Raw genomic sequence first — 19,888 nt, forward strand, 5'->3', positions numbered from 1 at the left:
TCTTAATAAACATTGTCATAAATACTATATGCTTCTAGTCGCTAGTTTAAAGTCTTCTTTCAATCACCATGATGTGCGTTTTGGTAAATTATGGTCCCATTTATCTTTAAAATGATAGTAAAGTAGGGTATGCTCTAGGAGGGGCGGGATGATTTGATTGACAAGCTACACAACCAATAGCATTCATTGCCGGTGTCATAGATATGACACGATATAGAAAGATGGCGGATTTTAAATTGCTGAACAATAGGTTTCATTTACGGTCTGTAGAAACCAATGGCGTCACTTTTTCCATTCTTTTTACTGTCTATGGTTGGAATGTAAACATTTAGAACGATGACATGCAGACTGGTTCAAACTCTGAGAGATGACAGAAACGGCATTGGAAGGGGTCCTTTGGGCTAAAAGGGCCGGGGACCCCTGGTGTAGAGGTTGAACAGGAAAGGTGACAGCATGGTTCCTTGGTGGAGCGACAGTGTTGCTCACCAGTACATGTGACAGGCTGCCCTGCAGTCTGACCTACTGTCAACCACCAACAACTCTACAACTAAGAGAAAACACATGGAGTTGCTCTGTGCTGATGTGACCTCCTCTCTCCTCCTCCTAGACCTCCTACTCCTCCCTGTGTTTAAAGAGGAGGTTTCTCCTGAACAGCAGGAACCAGAACCTCCACAGATTAAAGAGGAACAAGAGGAGCTTCTTGAAAGACCAGAGGAGGCTGATGTGTCAACGCTGACATTACTAGTTAGTAAGGTGTGGAGCGACGCTCCCTCAGGTAAGAACTTCATTACTACTAATGTAAAAACATTGATGTTTTGATCTGTTGACTTTCATCGGATAAACAACACATGTGATAGGTTGCTACTCAAGACGTGATAATGTGGAGGCCAGGGTAGGGGTCTAATGGGTTTCTACAATAAGGATAGGATCTACAATGAGGAACGGGATACTATAGGGGAACAATAACAGCAGGTTTGATCCAAAACCTGCTATTATTGAAAACACTCAGACTGTCTGTTGTTGACTCGTTGATTTGTTGTCATGGAGACATCTAGATTCGTCTTCCTCAATTACTGTGACGAGTGCGTTGTCTAACCCAAGCTACATTGTTGGTGTGAGCACAGTTTTTTTCTTTTTTCTTTTATTTGTATTTTTAACCACTTATAATGTTGTAAACCAGAAAACGTTCCTCAGAGTGGTGTACATACAGGGTTTAAGTGTTGGTATTTAATGGTAAGCTTCCATTGTACTTGTAACATCCATGGTGGAATTCTATGGGGATTAGTTGTATAATTTGTGATGGAGTTCAGGTGTATTTCAAAGGCTGCTTTTAACAGTGAAAGTTTGAGTGCAATTTGTCTGCATTTTTAATCAGCATCAGTGGCTTTGATGTTGACAGGTTAAAGCGATACTAGGTAACTCTTTCAATTAAACAAAAGTATTTTTTTATATAATCTCTCACTGGTATATTTTTCACAATACCCATTTCACATACATTTGTATTTGTCAATTTTGCTCCAAAATGACGTAGGCACCGGAAATATACTGGAAATATATTTATTTATGTATTACTGTTAATAAGTAAAGTTTTTGACTATGTGTTGTTGCATTCAAAAATATCAGCGGGCGCAAGGACCCTGAAGCATACATTTTTCACCATTTCTTCTCTATCAATAAACGCTGTAATGACACAGAGCAGATGTTGCCAAATTAGACCACTGCGATGGATGCTGCCTAGTATAGATTTAAAGACCAATTCCTTGGCCTTGCGGTTAGAGTGTCCGCCCTGAGATTGGGAGGTCGAGGTTCGATCCCCGGTCGGGGACCCAATGGGACCCAATGCCTCCCTACTTTGCAATCAGCATCAACGGTTGGATTGGGGGAGAGTGCCTGCGACATACTAGCGTCATGTCCAGGGGGTGAACTTGTACATCAAGCTGCCTCACGCTACAGAAACAGGAGATAGGCTCCTGCCCTATAGGCCACATGGCTCGGCAATGCTTACTTACTTCAAAGCTTACTTGTAGCTTTAAAGTACACTTTAACACAAGGCCAATTATGTGAGTTATCTGCCCTCTAAAACTTAAAAGGCTTTTTTTTTTAATAATTAACTCATGTTAACTTTTTCTAGAGTTCCTGCACCTCCCTGTGTGTAAAGAAGAGGTTTCCCCTAAACAGCAGGAGAGGAGCTCCAGTCTGGTCCAGCAGGAACCAGAACCTCCACAGATTAAGGAGACGCATGAGGAGCTTCTTCAAAGACCAGAGGAGGCTGATGGGTCAGTGTTGACAGTACTAGCAGTGAGAAGTGAAGATGATGATGAAAACAGAGAGACAGAGCCTGTAGCCAGCACCTCAACTGAACACATGAAAACACAAGCTGATGTAGAGGACTGTGGAACATCACAACCAACTAGTGATGATCAGCTCCTTTCTTCACACTGTTCTGAATCTGATACTGAAGACAGTGATGAGAGGGAGGAGACCAGGGAAGAATCTGACACTGAAGACAGTGATGAGAGGGAGGAGACCAGGGAATATCAGTCAGCTTTAAAAACACTGAGATCACACAAGAAAAAACATTTGGAAGGACAGAGATTGTCTTTCAGTAACAAGCTGTCCCAAGACCTGAAGTTATCAAAACAAACTAGCTCCATGAGGAGTCACACAGGGCAGAAAAGGTTTAGTTGTACAGAGTGTGGCAAAAGGTTTTGTCTGAAGAGTGCTCTGAAGAGACACACAATGATCCATACAGGGGAAAAGGCCTTTACTTGTACAGAGTGTGGTGAAAGGTTTAGTCTGAAGAGTGATCTGAAGAGACACACAATGATCCATACAGGAGAAAAGGCCTTTACTTGTACAGAGTGTGGTGAAAGGTTTAGTCTGAAGAGTGTTCTGAAGAGACACACAATGATCCATACAGGGGAAAAGGCCTTTACTTGTACTTTTTGTAGCAAAATCTTTAATCGTAAGGACAGTCTGAAATCACACATGATAACTCATACAGGAGAAAAGGCCTTTACTTGTACAGTTTGTAACAAAAGCTTTAATCGTAAGGACCATCTGAAGACACACATGAGTACTCATGGGGAAACAGACTTTACTTGTACTGTTTGTGGTAAAGGCGTTGGTCACATGGGTAATTTGAAGACACACATGAGGATTCATACGGGGGAAAAACCCTTTACTTGCACAGTTTGTGGTAAAAGCTTTGGTCAGATGATTAATGTGAAAAAACACATGAGGATTCATACAGGGGGAAAACCCTTTAATTGTACAGTTTGTGGTAAAGACTTTGTTCAGATGAGTAATGTGAAAAAACACATGAGGATTCATACAGGGGAAAAACCCTATACCTGTACAGTTTGTGGTAAAGGCTTTGGTCAGATGAGTACAGTGAAACAACACATGAAGTCTCATGAAGGAGGGAAAGAACGTTAGTTTTTGGTGCTCCAAGTGGTGTTTTTTCTTTATGTGTTAAAAGTTCAGTTCAATTCAAGTTAAAGTTCTAGATTCAGATAGTAATCATTGCTATATAGTGTTTGTTCAGTAACAGGAGTCTCCCAGCTTCAATTTGTATGTTCGTTCATTTTCAATTCAAATACAGAAGAAATGTATGTATATTGTAATCCAAAATTACTATTTCATTCACTCAAGATTGAGAGAATTCTGTTAGTTAAACAGTAGTTGTGTTTTGTTTTTGAAAGAAGCAAATAAAAATAATCTAATGTGATCTGATGATGTCAACATAACCATATACCATTCATTTCTCTGTTCATTACTTCCTGGAAACTCTTCATTACAGTCAATGTATTTGGCAGCAGTGGTGGAAGAAGTACTGAGGTCTTTTACTTATGTAAAAGTATTAATACCACTAAAGTACTCTTTACAAGTAAAAGTCCTGTATTAGGTTTTGACTTGAGTAAAAGTGCAAAAGTATTGGCATCAACATGTACTTAGAGTATGAAAAGTAAAAGTACTTCTTACGCAGAATGTCCCATTTCCCAAGTTTCAGAATGTATAGCATTACTTGAAAATATCTATTTAGCAGAAGTATATTATAGGTCTTAAGTGGTTAATTCACATTTTGTAATAACATCTACCAAGTAACTAGTAACTAAAGTACAATATGTGTCTGAGATGTAGTGGAGTAGAAGTAAAAGTATTGAAAATAGGAAATTAGTATACAATTTTACTGAAGTATTGTACTTCAGTACATGTACTTTGTTACTTTTCCACCACTGATGTAATGTAATAGTAATTCATATGGACAAAAGTCACAACCCCTTTAGTAATGAGTAATCCCTACTCATCTTGAGTATGGATGTCACAGTATGAGAGAGTGATGGTTCGGTTATTCTGAGGAAATATCACAGTTTGAAGGTTTTATCATTATTAGCAGGTAATATATTACATGATACTATGGAGGATAAAAGTATTTTCATTATGAAAATGCCTTTATATTGAAAAGGGAGGTGTAGCTGTAGCTGCTTTTTAAAACCAGACATGACGGAAGGTTCAGAGTCTTGTCTCTGTCCTCACTTGGTGTTGGATTCGTCACTCGTTAGTAAGATGTGGATTAACTTTTAACTCTTTGATTGCCGTGGACGTGCTGACGTGTCCGTTGGCACTTGGTCACAGTGCCATGGCATAGACGTGTTGGGGCTTTTCAGTGGTTTCCCACCAGATGGCGATGTTGGCTAGCTTATGAACGAGACTTTCACTGTCACATGACGTCAGACCTGAAAGTTAAAAATATATCTCTGTTCCTCTTAGTCTAGGACCTGGCTAAGATATGTATGCACTTAATTTAGGAGAGATTATCTCAACTGTTTTAGGCTAATATGACCACAGGGAACAACTTAGGAACTATGAGAAATTCTCTATCCGGGGCGAAATACCTGAAAATGACCACGCCCTTTTTAAAATTCCAACATCTTCTAAACCGTTGGAGTTACAGATTTTCTGAGGTGCTCAAAATGTTCAGAATACTCATGTTTGAAACCCGTGCCCGAGCCAGCAACCCTACAGGTCATCATAGTGGCCAAATCCAATATGGCCGCCACCTGAAAAAGGTTTTGTCTATAACTTTTGAACCAGAAGAGCTATGAATGCAAACTTGGTGTCTGAATCATGTTTTTTGACAATTAGAAACATGTTGGAATGCTTATCTTTATGACTGGGTGTGGCTGGACCTCTATTTTGCATATTTCAAAGATGGCGACTATCTGACAATAGTTTTACTTCCCTTAATCTTCTTCATTTTTGCAAACTTGGTGTCTATTTTATACTTTTTGAACATTAAAAACACATTAGAATGCTCATATTATTGATTGAAGCCATCTAGAGCACTCTGATTTGCTTATTACAAATATGGCCTATATCAAAAATGTTATGTAACAAAGTTTCATCCAGATTTGAGTGTAGAGTTGTTGGAATGAGTTAAGATCAAACTGAAGAAAAGAAACAACCTGTGTACAGATGTTGAAACAATAGAATATGAGTTGAACCCAAATTATACAGCAACAGCCAGTACAGTATATGCAGAGCAATGCTCAGTATAAATTGAATAATATCATACTAGTCAAAGGTGTATAGAATTTTAACAATATTATGTTTAAATTAGATTTTTTTTTGGTTCTAATCATACAACTTCTATATCAAGGTGCAACAGACTCCAGATTTGCATAATTTGCTTTATGTCCACTACATGACTTTTGAAGCCACGGTGGAGGAGGATGGTGCAAGCTTTACTGGCATCTGCAAGATGGGTCCAGTAACGTTCCCAAGTCTTAGTCATGGAGTCCCAATACCAGCCCAACATATTGAAATCTGGGATGTAATGGCCTTTTGACATGCTGAATGTATGTATCAGTTCTGTTGCTGTTGTAACACCAAGACAATTATGTACAATGTACAATAATACAGATTGTTCAAATTCTATACATCCTATGATAGGATTACATGTATGCTGTGCATTGTTGCACATACTGTACTAGCTGTAGCTGTATAATTAGGAATGAGTTCTACTCTAAATCATTGTATTGTTTCAATAAAATTACATATGTAAGATACATTGGTTGTTTCATAACATAGTGGCCATATATGTGATATGCACATTAGAGTCCTCTAGATAAATTAAATCATGAAGATAAGCATTCCAACATGTTTCTAATTGTCAAAAAACATGATTTAGACACCACGTTTGCATTTGTAGCTCATCTGGTTCAAACATAGCCAAAACCTTTTTCAGGTGGCGGCCATATTGGATTTGGCCACTATGATGATCCCGAAGGTTGCTGGCTCGGGCACCCTTGCTACATCATCAGAGCATGCCCAGGGTTATATCTGGGACACATTTGGTGCTTTTAGATTGATTCACACAAATATATTCTTATGGCCCTGGACTGTAATAAGTTGACCGTTTTTAGCTGTTCTGTAATAAAATATAAAATTTTACATTTTACACTTATCTATTTTTCACTAAACATGAGTATTGTGAACATTTTGAGCACCTCAGAAAATCTGTAGCTCAAACGGTTTAGAAGATAGAGCCATCTTTGAAGTAGCGTTCATTTTAAAAGGGGCGTGGTCATTTCCGAGTATTTCGCCCCGGATAGAGAATTTCTCATAGTTCCTAAGTTGTTCCTTGGGGTCATATTAGCCAAGAACAGTTGAGATAATCTCTCCTAAATTAAGTGCATACATATCTTAGCCAGGTCCTAGACTATCTTGCTTTACGACCAAAACAAAGCATTTTCAACAGGCCACAGCATGTGCAATGGATTATCACGCGCGGCTACTTTTTTTCCCTGTGACTCCTGAGATCCGCGTGCGTGTATTGCGACGATCTCCGTGAATACAGCGATCACGGAAAATATTCCATGATTTTTCAAAGGTAGGTAAAAAACACTTGTTTTTTTTGCTGGCTATGGTGGTAGAAATGTATAGATTGGCAAATATATGTGTTGTGTATTTGTTGGCCTTCCAATTCAATCTCATTGAATGTCTAGTCAACCACTCTGCACATAGATGTGCTAATTCTAACTCAGCTACAGCTGTCAATCTAACAGCTGAGCTGACTCCTCCATGCTATTCTCTGTGTCAGCATGTAATCTGTACTAAATGATACTATACATGGTCATTGCTAATGTAACCAGTCAGCTGTATTATATATGGTACTGCCACTTAGTAGGCCTAAAGCCTATTTGTATTTATCTCCATGTAGGGAGAGCATCTTTGGTACAATGTGGACTATAAGAACTGTGTTCGAAAAGCTTGTGCCCCAAGGGGCTGCCGGAGCAGGTCTGGAGGCCTGCTTCTCATGATCTGCATGGTGATTGCTTTGCTGAAATCTTCCTAATAAATGATGAAAACTTCACCCGACTGGAATATAATATTTCTATAATAAGGCACTGGGGTGACACTATTACACTTTTACTCTGGCAGTTAAAGAGTTAACGTGAAAATATTGATGTTTAAAATCAACACAGTATCCCAGTAAAATGACCACTTAAACCCTATATACTGTGTTGACCGGCGTCCCCCAGGGCTCTATTCTAGGTCCGCTAGTATCTCCCTCTATACCAAATCTCTTCGCATCAATTAGCCGATCTACAAGCTCACAAGGTGTCTTGTGGTGACATGTTGTGATTCTGACAGACTCTACAGCTGCAGAGAAGCTGAGCTTGATAGTTCCACACTGACCATTCAGAGCTCCATGTGAGCACCTTCCTCACTTTAATATATCCATATTATATTGATAACGTAATATGAGACCAGATATCATGTACAACGGGTGCTCTGACAACGGGTACATGGGCTATTACATAACCAGGTGGGGCATGCGTTCACAATGTGCATCGTTCCTGAGTAGATCTGTGCCCGGTCCAGTATCCTACATTCATTACACATGAAGTGAAATATTTAAAGCCTTCTTTATATTGATTTAAAATGTTAAGAAATCCAGTAGCTCATAATATTACAATATTACATGAGGGCCAATAAAAAAAAAGTATTTATAATACAGAAATGTCAACTTCTGATGTTAATTTATGCACTCAATACTTAGTCTGGGCTCCTTTCACATGAGGAGCCCCGACCATTTACTTTTCAGATGCATGTACATGTTGGATTTAATTGCACTCCTCTAAGACACAGAGTGACTAGAAATAAATACCATATTATAATGAGCATTAGTGAGGAATTATATGAAGATACATTGAAAATGTTAGAAGTCGTCCTTTAACGGTTCCCTTTAACCATTCCTATATATGTTTGTATCTATATAATGTTGGTCTGCATACATAATGCTTTTTGATGAACATAAATTCAATCATAGCTACATACAGTATTGCGTACATATTGTAGTGTAGTGGTTCTCAAAGTGAGGTCCAGGGACTCTCTGGGTTACTTGAGGGGGTTTTAAATGGACCCTTACAGGTCTGTATCTCTGAGAGAGTACACATGTGTTCACTCTCACAGTTATGGTGGTCCTTGAGATGAACATGTTTTAGAACCTCTGGTATTGTAATTGTTTATCAGACGTGAAGTCATGCTCACAGCAGCTCTGACAGTGTGATGGAACCTGCTTCTGGAAACGCTTCTAAATGTGATGGAACCTGCTTCTGGAAACGCTTCTAAATGTGATGGAACCCAGTAACTCATAATATTACAATATAACATGAATCAAAACAAGGATGTATACAGAAATATCAACTTCTGAATAGTATGTTAATTTATGCACTCAATACTTAGTCTGGGCTCCTTTTCTGGATAGTTGTATAATAATGATATTATTATTATTAATCAGATTTGAGTTCATCTCCATTGACTGAAATGAGGGCAACTTGCTGCCTTTATTAACATTTGCTCATGTCTTTTCTCCTTTTGTCCACTAGAGGTCTGTCTTGCTCTTAAAATAAGTTAAGATAATTTTGGTTCCTGTTCCTCAATGTTGGAGCCGGTTCCTCCGGTTCCGGTTCCCAACCTTACGTACGTACTGTACGTACTGTTCCTTTATCTTCTCTCTCTCTCAGCTAAGGGGTCCATGGGCTGAACAGTGTTGAAGACCCCTGCTGTAGAGGTCTCCTCCTGGAACTTTTCTTCATTTTATTGATACATTTCATGTATTTTGTACTGGATGTTAAGCTTTGTAAATCAAATCAAATCAAATCCAAATCCTGTCAGCAGCTCATTATAACAACAATGAAGCAACACTGATCACAAGACTGTTCAGCTGTAGCTTCATGCCGGAGTTAAACTGTTCCAGTTTAACTCTGGCATCACATTCCAAACAGATAACACATTCTTGCATTGTACAAGTAGGACATATTATTACCATTATTATTATTATTATTATTATTGTTATTATTATCAGTATTATTATCATCATCAGATTTGAGTTCATCTCCATTGACTGAAATGAGGGCAACTTGCTGCCTTTATTAACATTTCCTCATGTCTTTTCTCCTTTTGTCCACTAGAGGTCTGTCTTGCTCTTAAAATCAGAGTTTGCTCACAGTAGTAACTAACTAGTTTAATCCATCTGTGAATTATAGTTGTTTCTGTTTCCACCAACAACAACATTATAGCCAAAAAAAATAAAGATAGTTTTTTAACTTTTTCTTCTGGGTGCTTTTCCCCCCCAATGTTACGACAAGTGTTTCCTCCTCACACACATGTCTGTGTGTTGTCACTGCTGTCGTATCCTACTGACTCACCTACCAGTGAGGAGCCCCCACCGGGAGGACGTAGAGCCTTCGTCCTGCTCCTCCCGCCCAACACTCCCTGCTGACAGACTCCGCCCCCAGCCCAGAGGAGTACACATATCATCCTCCCTGCACCTGGCTTCCCTCCCTAGAACACAGGCCTATAGAGCACAGAAGTCCTGACGTCACTGGTTCATCCCCCGGGTCGTAAAGTCATGTCTCTATGGAGAATAACATTGGGTCATCTTAGAATCGTCTCATATAAGAATTGTGCTCCAAAAATAAACAAACTGTCTCTGCGATATTGTCAGGGAGGAGGCTCTGTATCGTTTATGATAGTCAGTCACTCATATTTGATAAAGTCTATTTTCTGATGAAAATGTAACTAATTTGGCCGCAGTAACATTATCGTTTTCTCACCGTCAGTTGATGCTTCATATCCATAAGAGTCAAACCGCCGGGGTCATTTGTTTATTTTTGGAACACAGTTCTTATTTGACGCGATATTAAACACGTCTATGGGGATTCAGAACGGGGGAAATAAACCGCAACCCAGGTAGGATGAGTAAATGACGTCAGACTTCGGTGCTCTATTGTGTTTGTGTATAGATGCTTGACAAAGCTGGATGAACCATGGTGGATTGGATGCACTTAACCACTGCACCACCCGAGCGCCCTCACACTGTTTTATTTAAGCATTTCTCTGTTTCTTTCAAAAAGAACAAAGAATTAAAAGAAGAAGTAAAAGAAGAAGAAGTAACAATTAAAACAGTGCTTAATGTGGTAGAATGTGAGGACAGTGTCACATTCTTGGGTGCTTTTGGTGGCATTACATGGCATGAGGGCAGATAAATGTCTGTGTCAGAGACTATGACATGGACTCTCTCTCTCTCTCTCTCTCTCTCTCTCTCTCTCTCTCTCTCTCTCTCTCTCTCTCTCTCTCTCTCTGCATAATACAATTTGCATAATTTAATGATCAATAATAATAATCTTTATTTGTATAGCGCTTTTTAAAAACAAGTTTACAAAGTGCTTCACAACACAACCCACAACAGACAGTGTGGGGAAAGCAAAACAAAAAACAGAAAAACAAGACAGGCAGTTCATTTAACAAATACAACAGCAACAAACAATAGAGGCCATACAATGGAGGTAAAGTGCTCTAGTTAAACGCCATTCTAAAAAAGTGGGTCTTTAGACGAGTTTTAAAAGTGTCCAGTGAGGTAGATTGTCTAACTTCCAGAGGAAGATTAGTCCATAAAAGTGGAGCCCGAACAGCAAATGCTCTACCCCCTTCTGTGACTATATTAGATGTTTTTACCTCAAGCAACAGCTGGTCTGATGATCGAAGGTTGCGGGAAGGGATGTAAGGGGGCAAAAGGTCAGAGATATAGGCAGGAGCAAGGCTGTTTTGTGATTTAAAAACAAACAATAATATTTTAAAATCAATTCTTAAAACCACAGGTAGCCAGTGTAGTGAGGCCAGAACAGGGGTGATATGGTCAAATGTCTCTTGACTCTTGCTCTTAGCTGTAACCTAACTCCTGTCCTGTGTTTCATTCTGACTGGCTGCTGTTGCTGCTGTGACACTTGAATCTCTGCATGGGGATTAAATGATGTTTGTTAAGTGACTTAAGCACTTGATGAATGAACTGAATGCATGTCAACATGCAGGAAGTGATGACGATAATCGTTTCTCCAGTAAACTCCCTAGGATAAACCTGGACTCATTCTGTTCACTCCCTGCCACATCCTAGTTATTGTTACAGGGTGTGTTATGTCTACAGTAGCCAGTTCTTTGTTCATTAAAGTAAATGATTACTGGACTTGACCTGCCTTGTTTGTCGTCTGCTTCTGGTCAATCCTCACCCCACACACCGTGTAAATTTGATGTAATAGTCTCTATGCACAGCAGTCATAACGTTACAACATCATTGTTTGTACATTAATACTTTGGTTCAATATGTATAAAACCCACATATATTAAAACTTTACCTAGATATGACGACCATGCTGTCATACCGTGGTCATTTGTTCTTATGTTTTTGTTACTTAGGCTTGTGTTTTTCTTGACCACAAAGGTTACAAATGTTATTTAGATAGCATGTTGTTTAGACTGAAGCTAGGTTCATTGTTAACCTGGTATCCTATAGTTTCAATGTACATTTTATTATTTAGATAGAATGTTGTTTAGACTGATTTTAGTTTCTTGGTTTACCTGTGACCTTGCTTATTGTAAGTCACTCTGGATAAGAGTGTTTGATAAAGGCATAAATTGTAACTATAAGCCCTCTGATATAATCATGATAAAAATGAAGGCAGTGGACTTTTGATCAGAGTCATTCCTCACATCATGTTAATGATTAATGTTTAGAGTTTATTGTTGGCTTATAGGAGTCAGGTGTCAGTGTATGTTGAAGCTTACAGTCTGATGGTTCTACCTGGACTGATGGTTCTACAACTCATCCTATAGTCAGGTAAGCACACACAACTTAAAACTAATCTTTCAGTTATGTCATTACAAATGATATGATGTCGGCGGTGGCTCAGGAGATAAAGCGGACGTTTGGGAATCGGATAGTTTCCCGGTTCGATACCCGGCGGCTCCCCCCCTCCCTGGGTTATAGTGTCAAAGTGTCCTTGAGCAAGACTCTGAACCCCTAACCGCTCCTAATGAGCAGGTTGGTGCCTCGTATGGTTTCCTCTGCCGTCGGGGTGTGTGTGTGTGTGTGTGTGTGTGTGTGTGTGTGTGTGTGTGTGTGTGTGTGTGTGTGTGTGTGTGTGTGTGTGTGTGTGTGTGTGTGTGTGTGTGTGTGTGTGTGTGTGTGTGTGTGTGTGAGAGAGAGAGAGAGAGGATAAATGTAAAGCGCTTTGGATAAAGAAGCTATATAAAAGCTTTAAAAAGTACAACAAAATGCTAATTTGTTTTTATTTATGATGATCACATAACAGAATATTATAGTGATAATTATAGTGTGTGATATTATAATGAATATATATATTAAAGTGACCTAGAGGCTGGGTAGTGATAATTATAGTGTGTGATATTATAATGAATATATATATTAAAGTGACCTAGAGGCTGGGTAGTGATAATTATAGTGTGTGATATTATAATGAGGTATATATATTAAAGTGACCTAGAGGCTGGGTAGTGATAATTATAGTGTGTGATAATGAGGTATATATATTAAAGTGACCTAGAGGCTGGGTAGTGATAATTATAGTGTGTGATATTATAATGAGATATATATATTAAAGTGACCTAGAGGCTGGGTAGTGATAATTATAGTGTGTGATATTATAATGAGGTATATATATTAAAGTGACCTAGAGGCTGGGTAGTGATAATTATAGTGTGTGATAATGAGGTATATATATTAAAGTGACCTAGAGGCTGGGTAGTGATAATTATAGTGTGTGATATTATAATGAGGTATATATATTAAAGTGACCTATAGGCTGGGTAGTGATAATCATAGTGTGTGATATTATAATGAGGTATATATATTAAAGTGACCTAGAGGCTGGGTAGTGATAATTATAGTGTGTGATATTATAATGAGGTATATATATTAAAGTGACCTAGAGGCTGGGTAGTGATAATTATAGTGTGTGGTATTATAATGAGGTATATATATTAAAGTGACCTAGAGGCTGGGTAGTGATAATTATAATGTGTGATATTATAATGAGGTATATCGTGACCTAGAGGCTGGGTAGTGATAATTATAGTGTGTGATATTATAATGAGGTATATGTATTAAAGTGACCTAGAGGCTGGGTAGACGCTGGACGTCACAAACGTAACACACAGATTAACGAGGCTCACCGTTGATCTGATCCACACTACCACACAACACCAAATACTCACACCCAGTGGGCTCGCTGCAGCATCAGCGAGCCCACTATTGATGTTCTACAATATTTCTTTCTCTCCCAAAAATATGGCACCTAACTACTCCTAAATACTTTCACTTAGAAACTCCAATCAAACTGTAAAAAATCCAGCTTACTGTGGACATGGGTGCTTGTACTTTTCTTTTTGAAATAATTTGTAGTTTTTGAAATATTTACCTTTAAACACCCCAAAAGGTCTATGGGAAAGTCAATGTTATTTCTAGTGGGGAGAGAGAAGGACAGAGGAGAAATGCCCCGTGTTTTCGTAAAGTCACTATGGCCATATTTTTACACTACAGATATTTATTTTACATCACCAAGTGCGCACAGGTCTGGTCTCCGATTTATCCAAAGATCAAAGCTGTGCGATGTATACATTTTTAGTTAAGACCATTAATATAAACCCATGTACCTATACACTCTAGCAATCAGTAGCAACTGGTGCTACCTAATCTGTCAGTCATTGGCTGCTCAGTTGTGCTGCAAAGTAACTACAGTAAGTATATTTACTATGCAAGTGCTTACAATGCACAGTTTAATTTTGAGGTCCTTTTACTTTACTTTCCATTTTTGTTACTTCTACTCCACTATAATGACAGCATTTGACAGCTTTAGTTACTTGTTACTTTGCAGATTTTATTATTAATACAAAACCTACAGTAACCACATACAGCCACATACAGCCATCTACAATGTGACGCGTTATGAGCTTGTAGATTGGCTATTTTCTGAAAAGTACTGAGTACTTTTACTTTGGTACTCAAAGTATATTTTGATGCTAAAACGTTTGTACACTGCAAGCTCCAAACCCCCCCCCCCCCCCCCCCCCACACACACACACACACACACACACACACACACACACACACACACACACACACACTGCAGAGAGAGAGAGAGAGAGAGAGAGAGAGAGAGAGAGAGAGAGAGAGAGAGAGGTTAGCGCCCGTCTGAAAAGGTCTCATCTCACAGTAAACGCTCTAGCCTCTTCATGTAGGGGTTAAACTTGGTCACATAGCTGTTTGTGGGTTAGGTATATGATGTGTGAACATCTTTGTACCAACGTTACATGCCAATTAAGTAGGTTATTACCAAGACCAGGGTGATTTGTAGGGCCTGTCACTCTGATCTGCACAGTGCTGCTCAGCTGCAGTGAGTGAATCTATTCTACTCAAGCTACAGACACACACTGTCTGTTTGAAAGAAAGAGTTTGGATTATTGTATTTGATAGGAAAGCGTTGCGATGGAGGAATCACATCCAATAAACAGCTGGATGTGTATCGCCCATGTGCATTTGAAGAAATAATCCAGCGTTTACTTTGATGTGAGGACATGAAGAATGCACAGGCCTATGTTTTCAATCACATTTTTTTGTCTGAAGATCCATACTACATGTTATAGTTTAAACTTTAAGGGGAGCTGGTCAGCTGGTCAGCTGACTTGCGCTGGAGAGACAGCCTAATTGATTTGACCTACTTTGCGTAGTGCACTGGTATGATGTAATTAATTATTTCGGAGTGTGTAAGATTCCAATAGTATCAACATTTAAATGGCTTTCATACTGTCTACTCTAAATATTTTTTCAAATGAGATTTGGCCTTATAGATCAAAATGTGCTCAGTTTTGGCAATTTTCTGGGTGTTAATTTCAATAAATGAATTAACATCTTTTTCCGACTATTCCAATAAACGTTTTCAGAAATGTTGTGTAAAGTCAGTGAAATGAACCGCTGGGAACATCCCTAACGTCTTGTAATATCAAAATCTACAAAGTAACTACTAACTAAAGGAAACTATTTGCCTGTGACGTGTAGTAGAAGTTAAACTATTGAAAGAAGTTAATACTCCAGTAATGTCAAAAATAAGAGTATGGATGTCACAGTATGAGAGTTTGATGGTGCAAGTACTGTACGTACTGTACGTACTGTACATAGGTGAGGTTTTACTTCTCTATCCAACCAGGAACAAAAGGCAGAGCTTCTATCAGAGGAGGAGAGTAGCCTATAGTTGCTGCCAAGAGTCTGGTAAATAAACACACAATGCATTTATATTGTTTTATAAAATGCAGCTTAAATGATCATTTAAATGATACTTAAGGTTTATGAATTTGAACCCAAGCTAAAATAATGAAATAAAGAGTGTTTCTCTGTCACTTGACAGATTGAAATCAGTGAACAGTGGTGGGGATTTGGTTGTCTATGACTGCCCTCTGCTGGTGCACAACTGTCACAACATGTGGAACCACTAAAACAAAGGCATTTTTTCCAGAAACGAGCTGCTCATTAACTTTATTAACTCTTTCTTTCTCTCTCTCCATCCTTCCTTCCTTCCTCTCATATGGTGTAGTTGGAGCAGCAGGTGGAGAGACTGAAGGTGGAGCTGGAGACTAAGAACATCCAACTGCAGCAGAGAGACAAGAAACTCATGGAGATGCAAGGGCGCCGATACTGTGGGTGCCTCGGGGCTAAAGCACCCAGGTGAAATGAGGAGCACCCACTGGGTGCTGGTCAAAAAATAAGGATATGAATACTTATAATTAAATCCAGACGTTTAAATAACATCTAAACTTATTTAGCATTATATAGACTACCTTTACAAGACATATATTCATTTAAAAGCCTCAATATTTAATGCAGATCCAGCTTCTCGATTTAAAAAAAACATTAAAGGGACCAAATGTAACCTGTTATGCTTACCTTACCTTGATACATGTGGTAATGTAGTCCAAGGATGTTCTGACAATTTTTTTTACATTATGTTTGTTATCTTTCTGGATATTTTAAATAGCTTTGAGTGTAACACTAATGTCATAATTATTTATACTGTACAACAGGATATAAATAAATGTATTTATGTTAAAATTGATCTACTTTGAACAGAACTATCCCTCAACTATATTTCAATCACAATACATGTTTCAACAATGATTCAAAATTGAACTTTTTTTATTCCTTAACTTATTTTTCACCTCATATTGAGTGAAACAATGGAGAGGTGCAGGTAAGAGTCAAGAATCAAACCAAGATATAACAATGTGTTGAACTTTACTATACTTGTGGGTACATTTTGCTATGGACAAGCACACACACATATATTTGACTATCATACATATTCTGATCCCACAGTACACACACACACACACACACACACACACACACACACACACACACACACACACACACACACACACACACACACAAATATGCAGGATTATGGTGGTCTTGATGGGAACCACAAGGATTAGTACTAGAAGACAGTTTCACAACCAGAACAGAGGTACAGAAGCCAGGTAGAAAGAGCGCGCACGCACACCTTGTTCAAACTCAGACATAGAGCTGCTGTCACAGGACAGGACAATAACAATAGCATACTTCTCCTTATGTTTCTGTACAGCCTTTCTTTCCCTTTATGTTCTATTCCTCTTTTGATGAGAGGAGATTAGGTCAGTCCACATCATGTGTTTTGTTGTCACCTTGTCAAAGACAAACTAAGATGCTGTGTAGAAACCATTACAGCGCTGTCAGCACAGAGTGTACATTTGCCAAGTCAAACTCTTGGAAACAGATCCAACATGGATTCTTGGCCACAACAGACTTATTCAGCACTTCTCATCATGTACTGTAGTTGTAACAGAGTGTACATTTGTGTGTGTTTGTGCGTTGCAGGCGGGGAAGGGGGAGCCTCACGTCTTCAAGGAGAAGACAAGAAGAAGCGTCAGTGCAGCGTGTGTCTCCAGAGCGTGGACGTGGGCTCCTTCTGCCGAGGTGAGGCTCTGTCTCTGTGTATTTACATACAAATCAGGTAGAGTGACTGATACATAATATTAATAATGGTCAAACCTGCTGCTTTTGTATTGGCAAAACAGCTCTGGTATATTGAATGCTCATCCAATTATTGGCTTATGAATGAGACAAGAAGTACACATACTCAAGTTCTGAACTTAAGAACAATCTTGACGTATTTTTACTTCATTGGAATATTTTCAATACTTGTACTTCTACTCCACTACATCTCAGAGGCAAATATTGTACTTTAGGTTGTTGTAATATAACACTTTATAACAGGTCTAGCTTTGCACACCAAAAAACAATGAATGGGAAGAGTTCTAACGTTCTGACGTCTGTCCACTGACTAGATGGTGCACTTAACCACATGATCACTCTGTTCTGTGTGTATCAGCATGTTCCACAGATAATCAATGACTTCAAGTTTCCATGGGGTGAGTAATTGATAAAGTCATTTTGTGGTCCTTGTCCTTGGCCTCTTGTACCCCCCCACCCCCCCCCCACCACTTCGAGCTGGCGCCTGCTTGAAGTGGTCGGCCATTGATGCGCTGACCTGGGCCTCCGTTGCCTCTGTGAAAATCTCCCGAACAGCTTCTGCATCAACAAAGAACTAGCACAGACAATTGTTCTATTTACCCTGGATGAGTGAAAAGAAGTTTGTATTCTTGAACGCCCTCTTGTTTTGCTGCCCACCACCGGACATATTATATTTCCGCATCAGGCCATTGGTGAAAAGTCTGTGACAGATTTTTTTTTTAAAGCAGATACATTCTCAACAGCATGCGCTAGCAGCTTGTAATGAAGACAATGTATATGGAACAGCAATAATACACTGACTACCACATTGGAAGCCACCCCCCCCCCCCCCACATTATATTTCTTTTTCTACAGTGTCATGTTATTAAACTTCAATTTGTATTCATACCTGTCCAGGATCTTTCTTGTACATGCCCTCACGTCGTTCCCCCCAATGTGGGACAGCTTTGAAATCTGTATATTACAAATTATCAACATTGATGTAATCGTTTTGAATTCAAATTATTTAAAGCATATCCTTTTCTGTATTTACCATTGAACGTCGGAATCGTTGCTTCTCCAGCTCCTTAGACATGAAGTTGAGCTCCTCCTCGTCGTCTAATGGTAAAGCTCCACCCTCAGCATCACTTTCTCCTCGATTGTTGAGTGTCCTCAATTCATCGAGGATCTCCAACAGCGTCTCCACAACGACCTTCTGAAACTCTGAGTAAAAAAATAAAATATTAACCTAAACACTTGCCTTAATAACAACAGATATGACCATTTTATTTCTAATTAGTTTAAACCCTTAAAATACTTCCATTCTTACTTTTCTCGGGCATAGGGTAGTCGTACACCTTCTTCTTTGCTGTTAAATTATAGAATGAAACAATAAATGTTTTATTAAAGGTTGAGAGTCTGGTGTGGCTGGCTATGTGATGCTGCTTTACTTTGGCTGGTGTATATGTCAATACATAAAATTAATTGTTTTCCAAGATCAAAATCTTCCTCTCTCTCCCCCGCAGTAAGATCACTGCCAAACTTGATAAAAATGTACCTTTTGTAATCCTGGGACTTTTTGGCCCTCGACTTCCAACACGCTTTCCTGATGGTGAAAGACAAGCCAATTACACGTGGAAAACAATTAAATTATACATCCAAATTAAATCTTTGCAATGCCATCTCAAAATCTCGGAGCCTTGCCATCTACACTTACAGTTTGATCTCTGTGAGAGAACATCCCTGGCTAGTCTAGTAAGCCGGCTGTTGCTGTCATCTGTAAAAAAAAAAATATTATTAATGTTACAGCTTTCACATACAGATCTATTATATAATCAAATAAAATGTAAAACATTTTTCTCTGTACTGCGAATATCATCTGTTGATGAGGAAAACTTCAGTCACCGACTGCACAATCACCCTTGTGATCACCGCTGTACTCAGAAATTACCTTGTGGGGTTCCAGCTCTTCCATCTCCACGTTTAACTGTTAAGGGGGGGGGGCGGCAATGAAATGTCTTATTTACACAGTCAACATTGTGATCACTGCTATAATCTTTCAAACTTACCTTGTGGGGTCCTGGCCCTGGTCTGCACTGGACTGCGTCGAACTGTTTAGGGGATACACAGTAGTATGGGTGTAAGTATATATTACTTACACCCATACTATATAAATCAGTAGAGTGAATCAAAATGTACCCTCGGGAGTCCGGCCTCTGGTGCGGACCGGAGTCTTGTCAGTATCCACTGTTGGGGGTGGGGGATAGTAACATTATTTTTTTTACAAACTTACACCGGCACCATTGTGACCATTGCTATACTTATCAAAATGTATACCTTGTGTCCTGCCTCTGTTTTGGACTGGTGCCCTAATTTGTGGTGGTGGTGTGTGCCATCGATTATCTTCTGGGAGAGAAGAGGCATAGAAATTACACATCTCACTTAAACCATTAGTCATGTATGATATATGACACACTTCAC

General features: G+C 39.0%; 2 protein-coding genes and 1 long non-coding RNA gene across 4 annotated transcripts in view; 1 reads left to right on the forward strand and 2 right to left on the reverse strand.

The window, feature by feature from the left end:
* Positions 1-19,888, forward strand: part of galnt7 (UDP-N-acetyl-alpha-D-galactosamine: polypeptide N-acetylgalactosaminyltransferase 7) — a 550,610-nt gene that overhangs the window by 395,677 nt on the left and 135,045 nt on the right. The window lies entirely within an intron of this gene.
* On the reverse strand, positions 17,703-19,029 carry LOC308103222 (uncharacterized protein). The gene is made up of 6 exons (XM_080453121.1): positions 18,966-19,029; positions 18,738-18,776; positions 18,462-18,631; positions 18,318-18,382; positions 18,029-18,129; positions 17,703-17,986 (listed from the first exon to the last, which is right to left on the reverse strand). The coding sequence occupies exons 2-6, from the start codon at positions 18,748-18,750 to the stop codon at positions 17,844-17,846; spliced, it is 492 nt and encodes a 163-aa protein (XP_080309247.1). The 5' UTR covers positions 18,751-18,776; positions 18,966-19,029; the 3' UTR covers positions 17,703-17,843.
* LOC308099481 lies at positions 19,124-19,818 on the reverse strand. The gene is made up of 5 exons (XR_013934381.1): positions 19,745-19,818; positions 19,607-19,654; positions 19,477-19,518; positions 19,359-19,394; positions 19,124-19,184 (listed from the first exon to the last, which is right to left on the reverse strand). It is a non-coding gene; the product is annotated as an uncharacterized lncRNA (long non-coding RNA).

This window comes from Gymnoscopelus braueri, assembly GCF_963280865.1.
Source record: "Gymnoscopelus braueri genome assembly, chromosome: 2".
Taxonomy (NCBI): Eukaryota; Metazoa; Chordata; class Actinopteri; order Myctophiformes; family Myctophidae; genus Gymnoscopelus; species Gymnoscopelus braueri.

Bases quoted from the DNA above. Each gene is read 5' to 3' on its own strand.
- LOC308103222 (XM_080453121.1), bottom strand. The intron at 18,383-18,461 runs GTAAATACAGAA...TGTAATATACAG, and splicing joins AACGATTCCGACGTTCAATG to ATTTCAAAGCTGTCCCACAT. The intron at 17,987-18,028 runs GTAAATAGAACA...TTGTTGATGCAG, and splicing joins CTTCTTTTCACTCATCCAGG to AAGCTGTTCGGGAGATTTTC.